At 54.8% G+C, this 23,952-nt stretch overlaps 1 protein-coding gene across 1 annotated transcript in view; it reads right to left on the minus strand.

Moving 5' to 3' along the window:
- GRID2IP (Grid2 interacting protein) overlaps positions 1-18,339 on the minus strand; it is a 37,525-nt gene extending 19,186 nt beyond the window's left edge. The window contains exons 1-3 of the mRNA XM_027042264.2: positions 16,265-18,339; positions 8,280-8,434; positions 111-359 (exon numbers count right to left, since the gene is read on the minus strand). Of these exons, the coding sequence (XP_026898065.1) occupies positions 111-359; positions 8,280-8,434; positions 16,265-16,678 (818 nt within the window). The 5' untranslated portion in view covers positions 16,679-18,339. The remainder of the gene's footprint in view (positions 1-110; positions 360-8,279; positions 8,435-16,264) is intronic.
- Positions 18,340-23,952: the final 5,613 nt, after the last annotated feature.

The raw sequence follows: 23,952 nt of genomic DNA on the forward strand, positions 1-23,952 counted from the left end.
CCCGCACCCCCCAGGTGTCCACGCCCCGACCCCGCGCGCTCTGCCCAGATCTCCACCCCGGCCCACCGACTAGGAAGCACCCGCAGCCCGTGCGCGCGCGCCCCGGGTACCTGCGCGTGCCCCCCGGGCCCGCGCGACCGCCCAGCAGCGAGGAAGCCTTGCGCGGGGGCGGCTCGTCCGGGCGGCGCGGGGCGGCGCTGGCGCGAGTGGACACCAGGAGGCGCTCGGGCCGCTCCTCGCTGCGGCTCCGGCGCAGCCGCTGCGCTCCCTGCGCCCGCCGGGCGCGGCACAGCTTGCCCAGCAGACCCTGCGACACCACCTCGTCGAAGCGCGCCCGGTGCTTCTTGGGGATGAAGATCCTGCGGGCGAGGGCCGCAGAGTCGGGGCGCGTCCCCAGACAGCGCCCCGGTCGCGGCAAGGCGCGGCCTAAAGGCTCCTTCTCGCGGGCGCCGCCACGGGCTCTCCCGCCCCTACCCCGGGGGTAACCGGGGAATCAGTAGCCCGCGCCCCACTCTCCCCCTCGCTGCCGGGACTGGCGCCCCAACCGGCCTGCGCCACACAAGAGCCACCGCGCCCGGCTCTCGCCTGGCTCGCTCCACCGCCGGAAAGTCACATTCGGACTGTCCCCGCTACTCTGGCCTTGAGGGACCTCAGCGCTCCCAGAGCGCGTTCATGGTCCTGTTCCCCTTCCTGCCTCTGTCTTCCCGTTTCTGACCTCTTCCCTAACTCCCTCGTTTCATGCCCTTGCACCTGCCAGGCCAAACCCCAGCCGGGGATCCCCCCACCACTCATCTTCTTCTTACCTGATTCCAGGCAACTCCGCAGGAGAAAACTGAAGCCACAATCTGCCCCGGGGTCAGACTCTCCCCAGACCCTCCTTACACTCCCCGTCCTCCTGCTCGCTTCTCAGGCCAGTCCTTTCTACACCTGCCTCCTCAGAACTTGCCAGGATTCCCACATCCAGTCCTACCTTTTACACTTTTGCCCAGGCTGTTGCCCCTGCCTGGTACCCTCTGTTTCCTAGCTACAATGGGCTCGACCCTCAGCACCCAACGCTGGCCTTCCTTCAGTTTAATCCAACATGTGACATACAGTAAGACCGTGCTACCTGTGCCAGCCAGGCACTCAGGTTCAGAGCTGACGGCACCGTGGTCCCTGCCCCCAGAGAAGCCACCTGGAAGTGGTGAGAGGCAGTGGGGAGGCTTGGATGGCCTCCCCGTGTGGGATCCACACCCTGGGCTGATTTCCTTGGTAGCTGTGGATGTCTTCTGCAAAGCTGGAAGCTCTCTGAGGGCTAGGTCTGTGGCTTGGCTGAGGGCCACAGTGACCAGTTAGGGTTTGGCACAGGGGAGGGACCCAGTGATTCAGTAAACAGGGGTCCACCAGCAGCCTAACCACACCTCCGAGTAATGGCAGCAGTTAGCACCCTGGTGGACTCCCCTGTCCATAGCACAGGATCTGGAGGCTCAGAGAAGATCTGTAACTTTCCAGGCTTACACAGCTGGCCCCCGGCACAGCTTGGACCGAAGGCTGGCCTCTGAGCCTCAGCTCTGTGGCAGGACTCTGCCGAGGGACTCCAAAGTTCTGGTTGCTAGTGAGGACTCCCTGGCTGCATCCCAAGGTTCCCTTCCATGTTCTTTGTACCAGGAGCCAGTGCCAAGGGCATGGTGGGGAGGAGGGAGGAAGAAGGGAACAGTGGTTTTGCAGCCAGCTGAAATATAATCCCTCTGAGGTTGTCCAGTGGCCCCCACCCTGTTTCCCCCAACCTCTATGGGTAGGATTAAGAAGACCAGGCAAGCAGAATAAGCTGGCCGATAGGAAGGAAGGGATGTGGATCCTCCAGGAGGAGGGGGCATCAGGGCTGCCCGCCCCCCCCCCCCTCTGAATGTTTCAGGCGACCAGGAGGCCAAGATGAAAGGCCTACTCAACTCTTCCAGGAGCATCCTGGCCTGATGCTGTCCTTGCTCATCCACAGCGATTCCCGAAAATATAGAGCCTCAGCCTCATTCCCCAGATGGTCACTCAAGGTCTCCGGAGCCTGACACTTCCATCTGCCTGGACTGCACATTCCCCACACCCTCCCAGACCCACCACATGTCTCAAGCTCAAGCAGAGGGATGACAAGTGGGAAGTTGTCCACCTCCCACTTGGGGCTCCAGCCCCAGGCTCCAGAAGGCATCGGCCCCGCTCCCCCAGCCCCTAGGTCGAACCTGGGCATGGGCCAGATGACCACCCAGCTCCACCCTCCAGCAGCAATTAGAAAAGGCCTTGCGCCCCCCCCCCCCCCGGGATGGTAACCACAGTGAGTCACCAACTGCACAGGTGGGAAAAGATTGGTGGCCTTTTCCCTGCTTGGTGTCCTCAGGGCTAAGCCAGAGGCCAAGGCTGCCTTGTGAACCAGATGCCCTTCCTGGCTGTGTCGGCCTCCATGAGGCTCAGTCTGGCCAGGTACCCCAGCCCTGGGTCTGTTCTGAATCCACTAACCCAGGACAGCCAGGTGCATTGAAGCCTCATGGACCACCGCTCCTCTGACTCTGCGGGTATGGCTGCCCCAGGACTCTCAGATCCCTGCTATGCCAACGGGCTTCTCTGAGACCACAGGACTCTTCCCTGGCCACACAACTTCAGTCAGTCAGTTCTGTTCTCTCTGCCTGGGGGGTCAGGTGTAAATCCATCTCCAGGTTCCTCCTAGGGGTTGCCCTAGGGTCCTCTCTCTCCACCACATTCCCTGACATGGCTCTCTGGCCAGTTCTCTCCATCTGCCCAATCGTAGGAAGGAGAGAGAGCTTTTCAGTCTCAGCCCTTGGTTTCCCCCCACCCCCATCCCGACCCCTAGAGGCGCAGGCAGGTTCCAGGCACCCAACGCGGGGAACTCGCCCCCGTGTGCCGGGTGGGTGTCCACCTCAGTGCCCCAGCCCCACCCCTTCTCAGGCCGCCCGAGGGGGTGCGCCGCGCCCAGGGCGCACAGTTCCCGGGGGCGCGGGGCGCGGGGGGGAAACTACCGAAAGTGCCGAGAGAAGCCCTGGTCCTTCCCCATCTGGAGCCGGCGGCGGCGGCGGCGGCGGCGCGGCAGGTGCCGACAGGTAGGGGTGGCCGAGCCCGCGAGCGGAGCGAGGGCGCCGCGACTCCACGAGCCTCTGCCGGGCGAGCGCACTCGGCCCCTCCCGAGCCGCCCGGGCCCGCGGCCCCGCTCCCGCCCCTTCTCGGGTGGCCCCGCCCCGCCCCGCCCCCACGGGGGACCCTTCCGCTAGCTCCGGGGGATCTGGGGGGAGGTTCGGGGCTGTCAACGCTGCTTCCTCTCGGCGGGCTTCTTCAGTCCCTCCCCAGGTGCCTCGCCTCCAGCCCCTCGGGCCCTGGCGCCCAGGCCCCCTGCACCTGGCTGCGGCGAGACTGAACCCCACAGTTCGGGAGAAGCTCCGACTTTCTTTTGTAGAGCACGGGAAGTCTTTCCGGAGAGGGTGGTCTTAGCGTTAGGCTTCAAGGAGTGGGTCAGCGCGGGGAAGCCCTTCTCACCTACCCCGGAGAGAAGCGCTAATCAAGAGGCTAGAGAGGGAGGCCTTGAACGCCATTGTCAGCGTCTGAGACTGAACACTGAGAACCGCGAGGAGCCAGGGGAGGGTCTGTCTCAGGATTTAAGGAGAGGCGGAGGGACCCCAGAGGTTTTGGTGCACCAGGGGAGTGGGTGAGGCTGGGAGGGGAACAGGGAAGGGTGTGGGGTGGGGTAAGTGGCTAGGTTCTAAAAACACAGAGGAAGGAGAGTACGTGAGATCTCCTGAGTGAGGGGAAGTGAGGAGGGGCGGCCAGGCTGGGGCAACTCCCAAGTGAGGCTCAGGAGGCCAGCCGGCCTCCTGTTGGGAGAGAATCTGAGGAACAGCTAAGGGGAGAAGTGGGAGTTAACAAGAAAGGGGGTCTGGACCCTTCTCTGGCTCTGGGCCTGCTACTCCCTGGGAGTCAGAGCAGGAACTGACCCCAGAGAATCCACTGCATGGTCATTTCTGGCTGATCAAGTCCTGCTCGCCCTCAGGAAATAGACACAGGACATCTTGAGGGCTCCTTAGGGGACATCAACAGAAAGCCGTCTCCTCACCATGAGGTGGCCACTACCCAGAGAGACTGGCACTGCAGAGGCAGAAACCCCCTGGCTTATAGCTCTGTGTCAGTCACTGGGAGGAAGGAACATCTTATGTGGTCCTGCCTAGGGGCTCCTGCAGCCGGTCACAGGGAGGCCCCTGCAGGACTGCATGGTCAGACCTGGTACTTGGTTCAGACCATGCTGCCCAGTCCACCCGCAGCCCCACGTTCCTGGCCCCAGTGAGGCCGCTGCCCTCCTGTTATCAACCAGGCCTGCTTTTCTCCCCACAGCAGCAGCAGCAGCAGCAGCAGCAGCAGCAGCGGGAAGCCGGAGCCAGCACTCATGCGGCATCCTCCCAGGCCTTGTCCTCAGCCCTGCCAGGGACAGAAAAGCCTGAAAACCTCCAGAGTCAATACAGCTCCCTGACATCTGCAGGGCCACCGCTGTCCATCATGAGCTGTTTCTGTTTGGCTCCAGGTGCAATGGCCCAGTATCCAGAACCAGGCCTGCCCGAAGGCCATGAAGACGGTCGGTCCACCTTGCTGTGGGCAGAGGAGGTGTGAACACAGGGCAAATGCCAGACACAGGCGCAAGTGCACACACCGCCTTGGGGCCAGGCGTCACTGTCGTCCCCTGTCCCCGTCCCTGTCTGTCCATGGCACATGCCGCCCCTCTGCCCCAGCAGCCCAGCGCACAGTGAAGGCATCAGAGGGGGATCATATCTGCACCTGGCCAGATAGCCCAAGACGACATGGTGGGGGGTGAGGGCAGGGGTCAGCCGACAGCTGGCCTTTGCTGCAGAGCCTGCCCCACGAGAGGATGCTACTAAAGGCACATCACTCTAGGACAGCAGTTGTCAACTGGGGAGTGATTTTGCCCCCCAGGGGACATTTGGCACTGTCTGGAGACAATCTGGGCTGTCACAAAGTGACAATTGGGAGGAAAGTGTGCTATTGGCATCTAGTGGGTGGAGGCCAGAGATGCTGTGGGCATCTGACAACATACAGCACCCCCACCCCCCGCCACAGAGAATTATTGGGCCCCAAATGCCAACAGTGCCAGGAAGAAAGAGATCTTCCCCAGGGGAAGCCCACACTAACTGAGCACATACTACGTCCCTTGTACTTTTGCTCAGTTTCATAAGAATTCTCCCAATCGCTTGGCATTATGGTGCCTCGGACATTTGTCATTAAAGCAGAAGAGGATGAAGTGGGGTGCAGGTGTCCCCTCACCCCAGATTCTCAACCGATCTCCTCCTTGCTTGTAGCTGGCACACTTCATTTATGTGATTTCCTACCAAGAGCCCTGCTGGGAACACGTAAGGGTTGGCAGCCCCATTCTTCAGACAAACTGTAGAGGCCAGTCAGCCTGCCCAAGGCTGCATGGCCAGTGAGTGGACCCGGGGGTTCAAGCTAGGTCTGTTGGGGTTCCAGATCCCAGCTTCCTCCATCACGGCTTCTGCTTCCCTCTCCTCCCACCCAGCTGCCCCTCCGGCTCCTCTAGATCCCCTGGAACACAGCAGACTACAAAGCCACCTTCGCTCCCCTGCTCCCTCCTGACTACGTCACACTTCCCAAACTGCCTGACCCGTCCTAATTAGAAAGTCATTTTATCACTTCATCAAACTGGGATCCCTTTGGGGATAGATCCACATTAGGCTCTGAGCTGCAGAACGAACCCCTTGGCCTACGTTACCACCGCTGACCCAGATCTTACCCTCATGGCAGCACCGACCAGGAGAACTTTCTGCGGCGATGGACACGTTCTAAATGTGCACTGTCCCGCACGGGAGCCACTAGTCATACGTGGCTACTGGGCACTCGAAATGGGCCCAGCTAGCCGGAGAGGCTGAATTTTAAATTTTATTTAATAATCATTAAATTTAACTTTTAAAAAAGCACATGTGGCTGCTGTGCTCCATGATCTCACTGCTCCCTCTGCTTTCTCCCCAAGCCTTCTGATCTGGCCCCTGGGACCACCCCTCAGAGGTCACACGGTGATTGGGGTGGGTTCCAGCCTCTGCCAAGCTCCCCCTTTCTCTCTCTCTCTCTCTCTCTCTCTCTCTCACACACACACACACACACAGGTTCACCTACCGCTTGCTGCTCAATCTCTCATTTAAACCTTGTCTCTCCCCAATGGGACATCCCAAGGCTGCAGCGGTGGCTCTTTGTGGCCACCCACCCCAGCAAGGTGGTTCACGGCCGGGTACTGTTGGGTGCCCAGTGTTGGGTACTGAGCGGCACCACCCTCGCCTTGGCAGGGTCCACTTCTGTGGCTACATGCCTGGCCCTGATGAAATCTTCTAGGGGGCTGTCTTCTCACCCCCATAGGACATACTGCCAGACTCGGAGGGTCACTGAGCCACAGCAGGGGCACCTGCTGCCTCCTCCAGGGAGCCTGTCCTGATTGCGCCCTGCTGAGTTAGCCCTGGGCTGCTGGCACTCAGCCCTCAGAATCACAGGTAACTGTATCTGTGGCTCCTCCATACCCCCTGTGAGCTCTCCCATAGAAGGTGCTGCACGGGAATCACTGCCGCAACCCTGGAACCCAGCGTGTGGGCCAACAGAGCCTGGGAGTGGGGGTGGGGAGGTGGACGGTAAGGAGATGGGGGTGGGGGCGGCTGAGGCCACACGCTGCCAAGGTACCCCTCTCCCTGCAGAGCCCAGCTGGGCGCCGCCCCCTCTGCCAGCATCCTCCCCAATTTTCCTGTCGAACTTGACAATCGCTGACAACAGAGCTGCCGTTTCATCCTCCCCAGCAGCGCCCCGGGGATGCTGCGGGGACCGGGCACCCCCGGCTGTCCAGGGTTCCCACTTCCCCGGGCTCTAAACCAAGCATGCCCAAGGGGGCGCCTCCCCCACCCCGGCTCTTCCTGACCCACTGCCGGTCGCCTGGGGACTAACGAACGGGAAAGCAGGCTCAGGGAGGCAGACAGGCTGTCCCGGGAGACAGAGGCGACAGAGACGGAAGCCGGGGCAGCTCCGAAGGGAGACGAGGGGGACCGAGAGGGCCAGCTGAGTCCAGCTGCTAGCAGCCTCGACACAAGTGTGCCAACTTCCCAGGGGACGGCGAGCCGCCCTCGCCCCTAACCCAGCCCTGGTGGAGATGGGCGGGGTGGGGGGCTGCCCATCCATCACCTCCCCAGGGAGCCCTCAGCGCCAGCGCATCATCCGCTGAAAATTAGGCTGTAGAAATAACTTTTTTTTCCCCTCTCTTTGGATTTTCCTAGCAAGGGGCAGGCCCCTAACTCACCCCAGGCAGCTCATGGTGGCCTCTTTTGGTGGCCTTCTGTGCTCCGCTGCAGAGCCGAGACGCTGCGCCCGGGCTTGGTGGGGGGGTGGCCAGCCCTGTCCCTGACATTGGCCAGGCCCAGAGGGAGGGGCAGGCTGTGGGGTGAATGGCAGCAAGGGGAGGGGGCGGGCTGAGCCCAGGAAGGGGGAGGGGGGAGCCATCGCAGGCCCTGGAGGCAGGGTGAGGAGAGAAAGACCCTGCGGGATCCCGGCAGGGAAGGCATCAGGCATCACTCGGAGGGGGCCTGATCAAAGCTGTGCCGTGCAGGGCTGTGATGCCCTGGTGGGAAAGGGGGTGGGTGTGGGGGGCTCAGAAGACTCAGGGGCCACGCCAGGTGTAAACCCACCAGGAATTTTTTTTCTAAAGGATAAACTGACAGGGTCCAAAGCTGAGCATAACACATAGTGCACAGCTGATGGGTTCATGGTCCTGTGACAGCACTCATTTGCTGTGTGACTTTTGGGCCAGCCTCTTAACCTCTCTGAGCCTCAGTCTGACTCTGAGAAATGGGCATAATAATAGTGCTGGGGTGATTCAGCCAGAGAGTGTTTCTCTAGGGCCCTGGTGAGGCCCCTGGCGCACAGCTGGCATCATCAGAGGGCACAGAGCACACACTGTTTGTAGCACGGGGCGTCCTTCCTGCAGGAGATGGGTCCTCTCTGCAGCCTGTCCCAGCCCAGCATCCAGCAGCCATCCCGACTCGTACACAGTGATGCCCTGGCACCCAGCAGAGCCAACAGCCGCCCTTCCCAGGGTCGGCCTTCAGGCCACCGGCCCACCCTGCGAGTGGGTCAGTGTTGGGGTTCAGTTCCATGGCAGGACGCACAGCATAGCGCCTGGGGCAGTGGCAGAACAGCGGACATCTCTAAGCAAGACACACTCTGCCTGCCCAGTCCTCCCCCAACAAAGGTACCTGAGGTTGTCCATGAGTGGTGCACGGGCCTCTCTGGGCAGCACCAGGGTGAGCGCCCACACCAGGTCATCAACTCGCTGCTGTGCCGCAAACTGCTTCAGGGCAGCGAACACCCGTTCCTTGGCGGTTGGCTGGTCCCCCAGGATCTCATCCACCTGCAAGGAAGGGTCTGGTGAACGACCACAGGGACCCAGAACAGAACACTGCTCGCCTCCGGCGCCTCCCTCAATTTCCCTCCGCAGGACAGTTGGAGCACTGCCTGAGCTCCGTCGTGAGCTCTTTACCCAAGTCACGTCATTTCCAGCCTCACGGCAGCCATACAAGGTGGCAGGGCTGATATCCTCATTGACATCTAAGCAAACGGAAGCTGGTAGAGGTGGGGTTGATTTGCCCAAGGCCACGGGGTCAGGGCTCGAACCCAGAGACCGCCCTTCCGCTGAGTATTGTAAGGATCAAAGGAATCGATACAAGAGCTTTAATATGTGCCAGGCACTCAATAATTGCTAGTTACTATTATTATAACACTATACTCCCTGCCACCACACGGTTCGCTGAGAGATCCCACAGGGAACATTCTGGCACCACAAAAAAGCCCCGGGGTGTGTGCCTAGCCCTGAATTTGGACTCCTCCAGTGCTCTCTCTGGACTTCTGTTTTCTTCTGCTTTGTGTCCAAACCAGCTGGTACCAATCAAGGTACATCTACTCAGAGGAGTCCATGCAGCCGTTGGAAAGGGGCATGCAAACGGGCACCATGTTTCTGGAGGGAAGCTTGGTAAGTGTGTTCAGAGCCTAAAAATGCACCAGGACTTTACCCAATGATCTAGAAACGTATCCTAGATCTGTCCTGAAAGACAAGACTATGCACAAAGATTTATGAGTGAAGAGGTTCACTCTGCATTGTTCATGGAGACATTGGAAGCAATACAGAAATCCTGATAATACTGGATAAATAACTGTAGCACATCCATTTGGTGGGGGGGGGTAGTTGTAGTCCTGGCTATTCGGACAAGAAAGGGGGAAACCCCAAACCATGTGGGAGGCAAGACTCTGGCAGTTATGGGGCAGCCAAGGGTAGCTTTGGGCAGTTGGAGGCTCTTGTCCAGGGTTTTGCCTCTTGAAAAGATGATGCAGAGACAGGGGGACAGCAAAGCTTGCTCACGGTGGTGACAAGGCCCCGCAGTGCACCCTGAGCGGACTTGTCCTAACTGGGTGGTTTAGGACAGCTGGACCTCAGGTTACTGGTCCTGTCCCGGTTCTAAGGCTGGATCTCCAGTGCCGACTCTGTGAACCGTTCCTCCCCCCGATCCCTTTCTCCTGCCCAAGTTAGCACAGTCAACTTCTGTTGTTGGAGAGCCAAGTTCACCTGATACCCTGTGGTACTGGACATCGTTGATTCTGGGGGCGAGCATCTCTGAAATCAGGATGTATCTTATGGCTAATTGCTGTTCCTGCGCATGTATATGGATGTGGTCATAGATGTTCACCGCGTTACTTGAACTGACTTACGTGCATCGCGGGTACTAAATATGTTCCAAATGAGTCTAGAAATTCTCCTTCAATGACTACTAAACTAAATGATGAGTAAGTAATAAGGAAATATGGGTCATGGGTTAACTGGCACAGGTTTTTCTCTGTTGATGGTCAATAAAACGGGCATCTTGCATTTGATGTAAGGTGGAACTATTTGGTCAGAAAAAATGGTGCTGAAGATCTTTATTTAAAACCATGAAATGGAGGGGCGCCTGGGGGACTCAGTTAGTTGAGCGTCCGACTTCGGCTCAGGTCATGATCTCACAGCTTGTGAGTTCGAGCCCCGTGTCAGGCTCTGTGCTGACAGCTTAGGGACTGGAGCCTACTTCAGATTCTGTGTCTCCCTCTCTCTCTGCCCCTAACCCACTCTCATTCTGTCTCTGTCTCTCTCAAAAGTAAATAAACATTTAAAAAAAAAACCATGAAATGGAGAGTGATGGCTAAGTCTGTGGAGGTTCTTTTGGTGGGGTAACTAGAGTGTCCTAAAATTGATCGTGGTGGTGCCTGGGTGGCTTAGTCGGTTAAGCATCCAACTTCGGCTCAGGTCATGATCTCACGGTTCCTGGGTTCGAGCCCTGTGCTGACAGCTGGAAGCCTGGAGCCTGTTTTGGATTCTGTGTCTCCCTCTCTCTCTGCCCCTCCCCTGCTTACATTTTGTCTCTCTCTCTCTCCAAACTAAACAAACATAAACAAATAAAATTGATCCTGGTGATGGTTGCATAAATCTGTGACTATATCCAAAACCACTGAATTGCACACTTTAAATGAGTAGATTGTATGACATGTGGATATAGCTCAATGAAGCTGTTATAAAATATACAGGAAAATGTGATAAACAGGCAAGTGAAAAAAACAGGTTACAAATGGGATATGCAGTGTTACATTTTTATACATATACAATTACGCATATACCTATGAATTGGAAATATGCACTAAGTTTTAGAGTGATCTGGATTTTTTAAATAAGTCAGTGGTTTCAATTTTCTCTACAGTTTATATGGTTTATACAGTCAGGAAAAAGAGTGCATGTTATCATTTCTCCCTTTATTTTTTACTGTAGTAAAAATGCACGTAACATACAATTTACCACTGTGACCATTTTAATGTGTACGATTCAGTGGCATTAAGTACATTCACAGCATGGTTTAATCATCACCACCATCCAGTTCCAGAACATTTTCATATCCCCCCAAATGGAAACTCTATGCCCATGAAGTACTCACTCCCTCGGCCGCTTTCCCCCAGCCAGGTGGCAGCCACTAATCTGTTTTCTGTGTCCACGGATTTGTTTACACTGGATACTTCTTGTGAATGGAATCACAAGAGTGAGGTGGCTTTTTTTTTTTAATTTTTAAAAATGTTTATTTGTTCTTGAGAGAGAGAGACAAACAGAGTGTGAGTGGGGCAGGGGCAGAGAGAGAGGGAAACACAGAATCTGAAGCAGACTCCAGGCTCTGAGCCATCAGCACAGAGCCAGTCGCAGGGCTCGAACCCAAGAACCATGAGATCATGAGCTGAGCCAAAGTCAGACGCTTAACTGGGTCACCCAGGTGCCCCCAAACACTTCTTTTTTAATGTAGCAGTTAGCCATGGTCTGTCCATACTCCACGAGAACCCTCCCTTCATGGTCAGGGGTCTGAGGTGTGTCTGGACACTGACAACCTGAGCTGACCCCGAAGCAGAGGTGGGAGGCTGGGCGGCAGAGCGAGCCTGTGAGTTTGCCACGCATCTCTGTTAGGGGAGTGCGGGCGCAGCCTCAGCCAGAGCTGGGGCTGTCCGCTACCACCTTTCCCACCTTCCAGCCACCTCCAGACATCCACAGACAGCATCCTTCCCCACAACCCTCTGCCGCCCGAGAACCAAGAGCTCCCCACTTCCTGGCCAAGGTCAACCCTCCAGTCCACAGACACCCCTCTGCCCCACCTGTCCCCACCTTCTCTTCCTGCCACCTACTTGTCACGTGGCTCTCCGCTCAAAAGTCACCTCCTTGAGGACGCTTCTTGACCATCCTGGCCAAATGGCCCCCATCTCTCTCTCATCTCCCTGTTTATTTCTTCACCTCCTTGATCGTTATGCCCAGATAGCTTGTTTATAGATTTGTCCACTTCCTCTCTGGCTCTTCCCCACAGGAACGTGAGCTACAGGGGAGCAGTTTCCCTGCCTGCCCTCATCACGGCTGTCTCCCCAGCCCTGGCGCATCACGCCCGTAATCGATGATGGCGAAACACATGGATGTCAGCGTCTCTACTGCCTCCTTCCCTTGAGCTTTTATAAATGTTCAAGTCCCTCCCCACCTGTAAATACATGAGTACATCAAGTCCTTCTTGTCCTGCAACCCCATCATGCTCTTAACTTTTCTGGCCCAGAGCTGTCTACACTTGCTATTTCTATCCAACTGCCCTGACCCACTACGGTGCGCCCCCTTCTTGCAGCATCCTGTGGCAATTCTCTGGGCAAGGACCCCAAATGGTGACTCCTGGACCTTGATCTTCAGCCCAGAGCCTGCTCCTGAACTTCAGAACTGCATGTCTAACTCCCTCCCAGATAGACGCACAAGGCGATTCAGGAAGGCTTTCCAGAGGTGACGATGCCATAGAAACAGTGGTTCAAGGGCGTCAGGCCTGAGTCCTAGCACACGCACCCCACACGTCTGTCTCCTCCGCCTGGTATGACCTGATGCGACGGCCTGAGACCCAGACCTGAGCACAGGGCCTGGCACATAGTAGGCACTCACTGGATGTTTCTGGAACTGAACTGAAGAGCCACAGTGGTGGCTGGCTGTCCTCTCACGGCGTTTCCTGCAGCTCCCCTGCCGACCTCAGTTTCCCTGGTGGTGAGCAGGGTGGGCTGCAGCACCAGCACCCCCTTCTCTTACACCCACTGTGCCGAGGAAGGTTAGTGGTTTTGAAATCAAAGTCAGAGGCAGCCTCAATTCAAAGGAGAATATGGCTAGCTGGAAAGACGTTTTATGTAAGAAAGAGGAAAAAATAGTTCCTCCCCCCTGGGGCCTGTGCCACAGTGCGGTTTTGGTGTCAGCTATTACCCAGATGCTCCCAACCTATATCTAAGCGTGAGGCACCATCACGGGACACTAATGGATTTCTATTAAATATCAGAATCTTCAAGGAGGAAAAACTGGGGCAGGGAGAGCGCTGGAAGCTAATTGTCAGAAAGCCCTTGATTGTCCTGAGGCAGTCTTTCCTGGGGATTTGCTCTCAGTTTTTGGAGATGCTTGGTGAGCTCTAACCAGAACCCAGCACTCCCCCTTGCCAGTAAACACATCATGGCTGGCCTGGGCAGCCAGTCACATTCCTCCCCGCGCTGGTGACCACCCTGGCCCTGCTTTGTGGCCAGGTCTTCATATCCACCTTGACCTTCTGGGGGTTCTGACCATGTCCCCTTCCAACTCGCCTGAGGCTGGATGGAGCCTGGGGCAGGCCTGCCAGGTCATCTGGAATTCTAGCAGGCATTACTAGTTGCTGTGGTCTGAATGGTGGTGCACCCCCCGCCCCATCCCCCCTCATATGTTAATAACCTAATGTCCAGTGTGATGGTATTACAAGGTGGGGCCTTTGGGAGGTGATTAGGTCATGAGAGTGGGATGCTTGTGGGTGGGATTAGTGCCCTTATGAAAGATGCCCCAGAGAGCTCCCAGCTCCTGCCCCCTTGTGAGGACAAGAGAAGTCTGCAACCTGGAAGAGAGCCCTCACTCCATCATGCTGGCTGGCACGCTCATCTTGGACTTCTGGCCTCAAGAACTGTGAGAAATAAATTCTCATTGTTTCTAAGCCACCCAGTCTGTGGCATTCTGTTACAGCAGCCAGGACGGATTGGGGCACAAGTGCTCACCAATATTTTGAGCTCTCCTCCCTGGATGCACAGAAGACTACATTTCCCAGCACCCTTTGGGAGCAGCAGCGTGACTAGTTCTGGCCAATGAACATTGACTGCAGGTGCAGTAGTTTGCTTTTTGAAGTCCCTAAAAGCTGATGCACAATTTTCCATGCTCTCTTCTAGAGAAAATCCTGAAGCCTCGCATTGAGATGGGGGCGTCTTGGGATGTTGAGGGCCTCATGTAGAGGTCAGCCACCCCGGAGTGTCGCCTGGACTTTTAGAGGACTTTGTATGGATGAAAAATAAACCCGTGGGGTGTGCAAAGACATCAAGATGTTTGATGTTGTTTGCTACGACAGCAGAGCCTATTCTGGGGATAGAAAGGAAGTCATATCTTTTGAGGAGCTGGACACTGGTGACCTAGGGAGGCCAGAGCTAAGTGTTGTGTGTATGAGAGAGTGACTGCATATACTTGGCTACAGAGGCTGGCCTGCTCAGGGGCATGGGCTGAAAGGCTCAAGTTAGGGTCCTGCCCAGACAAAGGGTCATACCAGGGTACATGGTGGAGCTGATGTTCCTGGCAGGGGGCGGGGGGGGGGTAGGTTTAGAAGAAGGGAGGACTGGACCAAGCTTGGGCACTGGAGAAGGCTAGGTGAATGGAGGTCTGACACTGGGCAGTGGGCTGGGAGCCATTTCTGCAACAGCCAAATGCAAACAGGGCTTCCTAGCCCTCTGCTCCCCCAAATTTCATGGTCAAGCTCTGCCAAGAGGAGGAATGAGTAGTGACCTTTCCATGGAGGACAAGGAAGAGGTGTCCCAATCATCAAACTGAGTTCCCAAGGTGTTGGGCTCGGCATCCACATCCGAAGGCCCTGGAGGACAGCTATACGAGGGGGATGGACTGAGATGGTTGCTGCATGGAGACCTTGCCCATGGTCCCAAACAGACATGACCATACTGGTCAGCCTCTTCCCCCATGACTGTGTCACACCCCAGTTTCTTGGGTTTGCCTGGATTTGTCCAGAAAAGGGTCAGGTTTCTGCAAATCAGGGATTGCTTGGGATTCTGGCCCGAGGCCAACACCATCCTCAGACCTTCCTTTCCAGCCCTGGGTCTCCACCTCTCCTGGTGGCCACCCCTTGCTTCCTGTAGGTGACTCAGACCTTGGGCTCTTCTTGTGGTCATTCCAGGCTGTCACTCTCAGTCCTCAGGGAAGCCCTAACTTCCCACCTGCCACCACTCAGGGCCCGTTCACGCCAAAGTCTGAGAGGAAATGCTTTTGGAAGGTTGGGGGACATGAACCAGGGCCTCCTATGGCCAGCTAGCCAGCCACACTGCTGTGTAAGGCAGGGCCAGATCCCAGTTTTGTGGGGGCTTGAAACAACTGTGACTCTTTAAAAAAAGGAACACTGTGTGCTATTCTCTGAATGTTTGTGTTCCTCCTAAATTCATATATTAAAATCCTAAGCCCCAAAGATGATGGTATTAGGAGGTGGGGCCTCTGGGAGGGCTCTGGGTAGAGCCCTTCCGAATGGGATTAGTGCCTTTAGACAAGAAACCCCAGCAAGTCCCCCTGCCCCTGTCACCACAGGGAGAAGGCACCAGCTATGAACCCGCAAGTGGCTCTCACCAGACACCAAATCTGCTGGTGTGCTGAGAACCTCTACTTCCAGCCTCCAGAATGGTGAGAAATTAATTCCTTTTGTTTCTGAGCCCCCTGGTCCCTGGTGTTTTGTTACAGCAGCCGCAACAGACTAAGACACTATGCTAGTAATACGGGCAATGGAAGGGAACATCCACTACCACAGGATGTGGGTGAGAGTTACGGACATAACAAGAAGCTCAGCACCAAAGAGAACGTGCTGTACGTCCATAACATCAAGTACATCCATTAACACCAACCTCACAAACAGGCAAAAGTCATCTCTAATGATGGAGTTCGAAATACCAGCTACCTCTTGATGGGGTGAATAGGACAGAAAAAAGGGCACGTGGGAACTTTCCGGGGAGAAGGAATCGTTCTGTTTTCTACATTTGTCATTATCTATATTCTGTTGCTCTACATTTTGAGGAGGGTGGTTGATTACAAGGGTGTGTGCATATGTTAAATGTGTTGATCTGTACACTTGATGTACTTTATACACCTGTGTATGTCAATAAAAAAGAAAAGCAACTTCTACAAAACAACCGAACAAGAGTTAACAAAATTACGGGGCGCCTGGGTGGCTCAGTGGCTTAAGCGTCCGACTCCTGGTTTCGGCTCAGGTCATGATCTCGTGCGTGGCTCATGAGTTAGAGCCCTGCATCAGGTTCTGTGCTGACAGTGTGGGGCGTGCTTGGGATTCTCTCTCTAGCTCTCTCTGTCCCTCCCCCGCTGGCTCCTTCTGTGTCTCTCAAAATAAGTAAATAAACTTAAAAAAAAAAAAAAGATGAAGAATTACACAATTAGGTACAGGGCTTTGAAGCTTGAATGTCATTATATTTCTGGTAAATATGTCTCCAGAAGATTCCTCAGCTCCAGGTTATGGGAGCCTCAAGCTCCAGGCCCACAACAGGCCCGTGCCCAGGGTCCCCTGCCCACCACCCCGACTCCTCACCCCTCACCCCTTGCGGCTCCTACCTTGCGGCTGAACTCCTGGGCCTTGCGCCTGCGCTCCCGGTGCACGGCCTCGGGGCGCTTGCGGCCCGTCAGACGCAGCAGCTCGCGGCCCAGGGAGAGGCCTCTGCTGGGGCGCAGCGGCCGCAGGGCTGCGGTCGGGGACGCGCGGCCGGATCCCTCGGCTGGACCCCCGTCGGGGCCCGGGAGCACACCGAGGCTGGGCGGCACGCGCGGGCAGCGCCGGGCCAGGCGCACGAGGTGCTCGCGACTCAGGCCGCCCACGGCCAGCCCCTCCACCTCCAGGATCTGGTCCCCGGGCCGCAGACCCCCGGCGTGAGCACTGCTCCCTTCTGTCACCTCCAGGACGAAGCAGGGGCCCGAGCCGCCTAGCCGGAAGCCAAAGTCTTCAGGCCAGCCCTGGTTGGTGGCCGGCATGGCAGCGCTGGCGGTGCGGCTGGAGAGGGAGAGACACTGCCCAGGGGATTCCTTGTGGCCCTGCAGGCCGCTTAGATGCCCAGGAGATGCGCCAGTCTGAGCCTCGAATTCTCTCTGCCTCCACGTGGAGAATTAGTTCTTAAAACAGTGCCTGAACTCCTGGATCCAGCTGTGCCTGAAATTCACCAACTTCCATGTGACAAAGGGACTTCCCAGTGACATGAACTCACAAATTCCTACTGACTTTGGCGGGGATTTGCCCTTTGAATTGTAGGACTCTCCTTTTTGACTTCCTTGGGGAAGGAAGCATGGTATGGCTGACCTGGAGGTCTCTAGGCTCCCGGCTGTAGGAGAGCCTGGCCGGGGGCGGGAGCGGGGGGTGGGGGGTGCCTCTGTCTTCCAAAAGAGGCCAGATGTGGGCACCGGTGAGGTGGGCTGGGGCCACAAACCTTAATGGGAAAATTAATAATGGGAAACCTCACTAAAAGGGAGCCAGGAGGCCAGAAGGGGGAGCCATAACAGTCTACCTCAACCATAGGAAGAATGATCTATTACCAACCCCCACAGAGGAATCATCAAACAGAAGAGAATCATCCAGTTCAGGTCCAACAGGGAAAATGTGCATAGCCTCCCTTCCAAGAAAGGGAGCGCCCTGCAACTCAGCTGAGCCAATGAGGAGCTGTCTTTACCCCCATCCCTCACTTTCCCCAGTGGACTTTCCTTCAAAACAACCCTTCCTGACTTCCTCCTCCTCCTCTGTGAAAGAAAGTTCCCCTCCTTGGTTTGGCGGACTAGCCTATGATTTTTGCCATAGGCTTGTCCTGAATTACCATTCTCTACCATTCTTGCGTTAACCCATTTTTGCCGGAAAAATAATTTTTATTTTTAAGGTTAACGAACACAACCTGGAGAGGAGGGGGGAGGGGGGGACTGTCCTGGATGGAACAACCTGTGTTTCCCTGTGTCTATTTAGAACAGCAGCCCAGGGACAGCCTCTGAAGTTGCAGGCAGTATGTGGTGTGAAGGCTTAGTTTTCCGGGGAAGAGTCCTTAGTTCTGAGGACTTCCTGACCCTGGCTTCGAAGAACCGTGGACGGCTGGTTTTGAAGGCCCTCCACAGATGCCTGGATCCCCTGCACGGAGTCAGCCTCCCATGGCTCCCACTCCCAGGCACCTGAAAATGTCTTTGAGGTTGGGGCGGGGAGGAGACCCAGGGTTCTGACAGCATCGTGGGCCAGGAAGAAACGGTTTTAAGCGACAACCGGGTGAGAATCTGTCTCACCTGGCCACCAGAGGACACAGTGTGAGCACCCTGGGTGTGGTGGAGGCTGTCACACCCCAAGACCGGCTGGCTTACTCCTGAACCCATCCCAGGGGACCTGGTCCTCCTCTGCCAGTGGCCATCCTGCCATGGGGTCTGAGGGACGCGTTTTCCGTCGCTTGGAGGCAGTGCTGGACTCTTGGGTCCACCGGGCCCAGATGGGGTGGGGCATCACCGTGTCTTAAAGGAGCCTGAGGTCAGTTCTTGTACCGCGAGGGAGGCAGCCAGCTCCCCCACAGTCAAAGAGGGGCTGGCTGGAAACTCTGAAGCTGGGGCTGGGAGCCGTGCTTCCCCTCCACGTGCACACCTGTCTGGCCAGCGCACCAATGGCAAGCTGCCTACCAGAGGCCAGAGCAGGCAATACCTCACACCTCTACACACAACTTGGGGAGCCCACAGAGTCACGGGGACTGAAAGCCACTCAGACCCCACTGGGCTTTTGCACCATGTCAAGCCCTCCTATTTGTCCCCAGCCCTGCAGAGCGACCCAAGCCCTCCCCCGCCCACCCCGAGCTCCTGGTCCCGGCCACTCTCTGCTCTCTCACCTTCCCCTAGAAACAGGAATCCAGGCTCCTGGCAGGGCTGATGGGCTATCTTGGGGCATCAGAGGGAGGTGTCCCAGGGCCACCCGTCCCAGAATGTTGGCTGATGACCCCCCGCACCCCCAGATCGCTCACCTTCCTCACTGGTGCTTTCAGTGGTTGCGGGGACAGAGCACGGGGCTTGTGGGATGCCTGGGGACACTTGCTTGTGGCCAGCCCTCCACCGCTCAGGGCCTTGGCATCGGTTACTGATGCGCCCGAGGTGACAGCTGGAGTTTCTAAGGCAAAGTGATCCTCCGAGTAACCTGAGAAGGCCCCAGTTACAAGGCAGGCCAGCAGGATGGCTGGACAGCTTGGCCAGGGCCCAGAGTGGTCGGCCCCTGCTGCGTGGTCCTGGAAGGCAAGCAGTGATGTTCAGACGGGAGTGAAGGCTGGCTGGAGCTGGGCCATGGCTGGGTCCCCCATGAGGTCAGGGAGCTTGGTGGGTGGGCCAAGAGGGTTTCTTCAGGCTGGTTTGAGGTAGGAGGTATCACTCAGTCCAGTGATGGCAGAGGAGAATGATGAGACTCAGTAAGGCAGGGGGATCCAGTATCCACAGGGAATATCAACCCAACGGCCAGATTTACCATCATCAGAAGAGGAGGTCAGATTTACCATCATCAGAAGAGGAGGTCCAGGCCATGAAATAAGGTTTGGATGGGAAAGGATGCTCACCTAAGTAATTTTGGAAATGAGTGGAGTCCATAAAACTAAGCACACAGCGCTATACTGTAGCTGGTGAAGTCAGTCGCCACTGGGGTACAGGTTAACAACTGTGAAATCACCACACATGCATGCTGGACTTGAACAATTAAGTAAGTGGACTGTGGGGGCCAGGTTACTCTCTGGCAGAGTGGGAGGTCACAGATAAGCAAAAGGGAGAGCTAGAATGATCCACGTGGCACTGGGTTAGAGTTGGGGACATCAGCGTGAACTCGTTTGGCTTACTATAGCTGCAGATGGGCACGTACAGAAATATTTACTGGGGCTCCTGGGGGGCTTAGTCGGTTAAGCGTCTGACTTTTGCTCAGGTCACAATCTCATGGTCCGTGGGTTCGAGCCCCGCGTTGGGCTCTGTGCTGACAGCTCAGAGCCTGGAGCCTGCTTTGGATTCTGTGTCTCCCTTTCTCCCTGCTCCTCCCCGGCTCATGCTCTGTCTCTGTCTCTCTCTCAAAAATAAATAAACATTAAAAAACTTTTTTAAAAAGAAATCATTACAGATATGTTCATATACATAGATTAGTATAGGAACATATGTCTGCCTGCTCTGTCAGCAAGAGGGCTGAGAAGCCAGGCATCCTGGCAGCATTGAGCACATCTAGCGCCAGATCTTGGTTTCTAATATCATTCTCCAATAAAAGGAGGCAGGATCTTTGGAGAAATGACTGATTCTAGGCCTGGAAAGTCGGAGAAACTGTCAAAAACTGGAGCGGTCGGGGCACCTGGGTGGCTCAGTTGATTAAGCATCCGATTTCGGCTCGGGTCATGATCTCATGGTTTGTGGGTTCAAGCCCCGCATCGGGCTCTGTCCTGGCAGCCCAGAGCTTGGAACCTGCTTTGGATTCTGTCTCTGTCTCTCTCTCTCTCCCCTCCCTCCCCCACTCACACTCTGTCTCTCTCTCTCTCTCAAAAATAAATAAACATTAAAATTTTTTTTAAAAACTGGAGGGGTCTAAGGAGAGCTGATGACTGGATGTAATGCGGGATCCTGGGACAGAGAAGGACTTTAGGCAAAAACTAAGGAATCAGAACTAACTAATGACAATGGATCAGTATTAGTACAGTAGTTGTGACAAAGGTACCATAGTAACGTAAGATGCCAGCAATAGGAGACATTGGGTGTGGGGCAGCAGGGAGATTTGTACTACCTTCACGCTCTTCTGCACATCTAACAGTATTCTAAAATTAAATTCTTATAATCAAAACCTTTTCTCAGGATGTGGGGGATGGGGATCAGACAGAGCAGACGATACTCTTAATAGGTCATCATGTTGGAGCTGGATGTTTTCCCGAGTTTGTTTACCCAAAGGTGTTCTAAGTTACCGTGTGTGTGCATGTGAGCATGCGTGTGTGTTGGTGGGATGGGGGGAGAGATAGATGTGTCCGTATGTGTTATGTGTCTTCTGGTCTCATTTACATTACAAACTGTGCTAAGGAGATTGCAGTATATCCTCACTGGAAAAACCAAAAACCAAAAGCTCTGGGTGAAGCACTGTCCCCAGAGCAGGGTAGAAGAATGACTGATGATGTAACAGAATACATCTTTGAGCACAGCTCCAAATGCTTAACAGGCTGCCTAATTGTTGGGTTGCACGGTAATTACACACAAACCGTGACAGTCACATGGGCGACTTTCCTCGGCATGCTCTTTTGTCTTCTTGATCAACCAAGTGATGTTTCTCTAGATGGTAAAAAAATGGAGTCTGATGGAAATGTAAAAGGGTACAACCATTATGGAACACTGCTTGATGGCTTCTTTCTTTTTTCTTTTTTAAAAAAATATTTATTTATTTTTGAGAGAAAGAGAGAGAGAGAGAGCGTGCTAGAGAGAACAGGGGAGGGGCAGAGAGAGAGTGGGAGAGAGAATCCTTTGCGCTGTCCGCACAGAGCCTGACCCAGGGCTCAATCTCACAAACTGTGAGATCATGATCTGAGCTGAAATCAAGACTTGGGGGCTTAACCGACTGAGCCACCCAGGCGCCCTGATGGTTTCTTAAAAGCTAAACATACACTTAATCTTACAACCCCTCCATCCCACTCCTGGGTATATTATGTGCAAGAGAAATGACAGCATACGTCCATGTAAAGACCTGGATGTGACTGTTTATAGCAGCACTATGCACAATAACTCAGAATTGGAGACAATTTACGCATCTATCTATTGGAAAATGGATAAACAGACTGTGGTCCATCCATGCAATGGAATGCGACTTGGTAATAATATGAAATGAATGACTGATGCATATACCACGGGTGAAACTCGAAAACATCATGCTAAGTGAAAGAAGCTGGTAACAAAAGGCTCTATGATTCCGTTGTTGTTAAATTCTGTAAGGTGCAAACTGATCTGTTACATCGGAAAGCAGATCAGGGATTTCTGGGGCCGAGGTACAGGCAAGGATGAATTGCAAAGGACCTCAAGAAAACTTGTCCACTTCATATGTACACAGTGTGCTGTATGCCCCTCAACAAAGTTGACTTTTAAAACTTGAATTACTTGAGGGGTATACTCCTAAATCCTGTCATTTAAAGGGGATGGGGAAAGTGGCACATATACCGAGCCAGACCCAATCACAGGCCAGCAATTTTCATATATTTTTTAAAAATCTCGTTTGCTTGTCACGGCTCCCCAACAAAGTCAGAATGGCTGCCTCCAGTGTAGAGAGGAGAGAATGGAGCTTCAGAGAGACGAAGGGACTTGTCCCAGGTCACACCAGCTTCCAGCGGCTGAGGGAGGGTTTGACCCTCCCCAGCCTCCACTCCCTGCCAGCCCTGGGGAAGACTTGGAGGTCCAGGACTCTGGAATCAACCGCGGAAGGAAGATGCTGCCCAAGCCTGGCTCCGTGCTCCACGTTCTACCTTCTTTAAGGCTTTGCCCAGGATGAACCAAAAGGCTCAGGATGTGCTCTGGCATTTCCCACTCCAGTCTCAGGAGGTTAAGCCAAGTTGTGGGTTTCCCGGCGGTGGGAGGGGTGTCCGCGGGTTTGGAAAAAGGGACTCCAGGAGACACTTGGGCGGGTGCAGCTGAGGAGGACTGGCGTCCTTGATTCCTCTATTTTACGTGCCAAACTCAAACACCAGCACAGGCTATGGACTCTACCTCCTACTTTCAAATTAGAACCAGAACCCACCTGCTGTCTCCACCTCACTGCCACCATCCTGGTCCAAGCTGCCGTCATCCCTCTCCCAGACTGGTTCCTCAGCCTCCTCATTGGAGGCCCCCTGCAGTCAACATAGAAGCCAGAACGATCTGTTAAAGCCAAAGTCAGATCCTGCCACTGCTCTGCTCCAAACCCAGCCCATCGCTTACGACTTCTCCATGGCCAGCAGGACCCTGCCCAGCCAGGCCCCCTGCACCTCTCTGACTTCTTGCACAGACCAGGCATGTTCCCACCCCTGGGCCTTCGCACTAGCTCTTCCCTCTGCCTAGACTGTTTCTTCCACGTGCCGGCACGTACCCACCCCCAAATCTCTTCATTTGTCTCCTGTTCCATGAGCCCTTCCCTTCTCTCCCCTTCCCTGCTTTCTGCTTCTCCAGAGCACTTCTCACCATGCGCTGTGCCATGGACCTCGCTGATTTATCTGTTTTTTTCTTTTTATTAAAAAAAATTTTTTAACGTTTATTTATTATTGAGAGACAGAGAGACAGAACATGACCAGGGAAGGGGCAGAGAGAGAGGAAGACACGGAATCTGAAGCAGGCTCCAGGCTCCAAGCTGCTCAGCACAGAGCCTGGTGTGGGGTTAGAGTCCACCATCCCGGGATCATGACCTGAGCTGAAATCAAGAGTTGGACTCTCAACCGAGTGAGCCATCTAGGCACCCCCTGGTTTGTGTTGTTTAATGTCTGTCCCCACCCATTATAATGCAAGCCCCAGGAAAGCAGAGATTTCCGTTTTGATCATTGCTGTACCTGTGGCACCTAGAACAGTGCTTGGCACATAGTGGGTGCTCAGTATTTGTAAAAGGAGTGAGTACATTAATAAACCCTACCCTGAGGTCTCATCCCTTTAACAGAAGGAAGTGCATTTACCTCCCATGGCCGCCCTAAGTGATCTTAAGGGAATCTCAAGGAAGGCCCCCAGTGTGGCACATGGTAAGCATTACTCTGTGATTATTATTATAGTCACAATTATTATGTCCTTCTGACCATTCAGTTGCGTTCCCCAAAATGAGCCGAAGTCAGACATTTAACTGACTGAGCCACCCAGGCGCCCTTTATTTTATAATTTTTTAAAAAGTTTAATTATTTATTTTGAGAGGGACATAGAGAGTGCGAGCGGGGGAGGGGCAGAGAGGGGGGAGAACCTCAAGCAGTTTCTGCATCGATATCGCGGGCTTTGAACTGATGAAACTGTGAGATGATAAGCCGAAATCAGGAGTCAGACACTCAACTGACTGAGCCCCCCAGGAGCTTCAAAGTAAACTTTTCTTTTAGAGTAGTTGTAGGTGCACAGAAAGATTTCAAAGACGGTACAGAGTTTTCATATACTCTACATCCAATGTCCCTGATTGCTGACATCTTACATTACTATGGCACCTCCTTACCATTAGTGAACTAATACTGATCCATTATTATTACTTAACTCAGAGTTTCGTAGTTTTTACCTAATGTCCTTTCTCTGTCCACTCTTATTCTTCCCTCTCTCCTCCC

The sequence above is a fragment of the Acinonyx jubatus genome, chromosome E3 (genome assembly GCF_027475565.1).
Source record: "Acinonyx jubatus isolate Ajub_Pintada_27869175 chromosome E3, VMU_Ajub_asm_v1.0, whole genome shotgun sequence".
Taxonomy (NCBI): Eukaryota; Metazoa; Chordata; class Mammalia; order Carnivora; family Felidae; genus Acinonyx; species Acinonyx jubatus.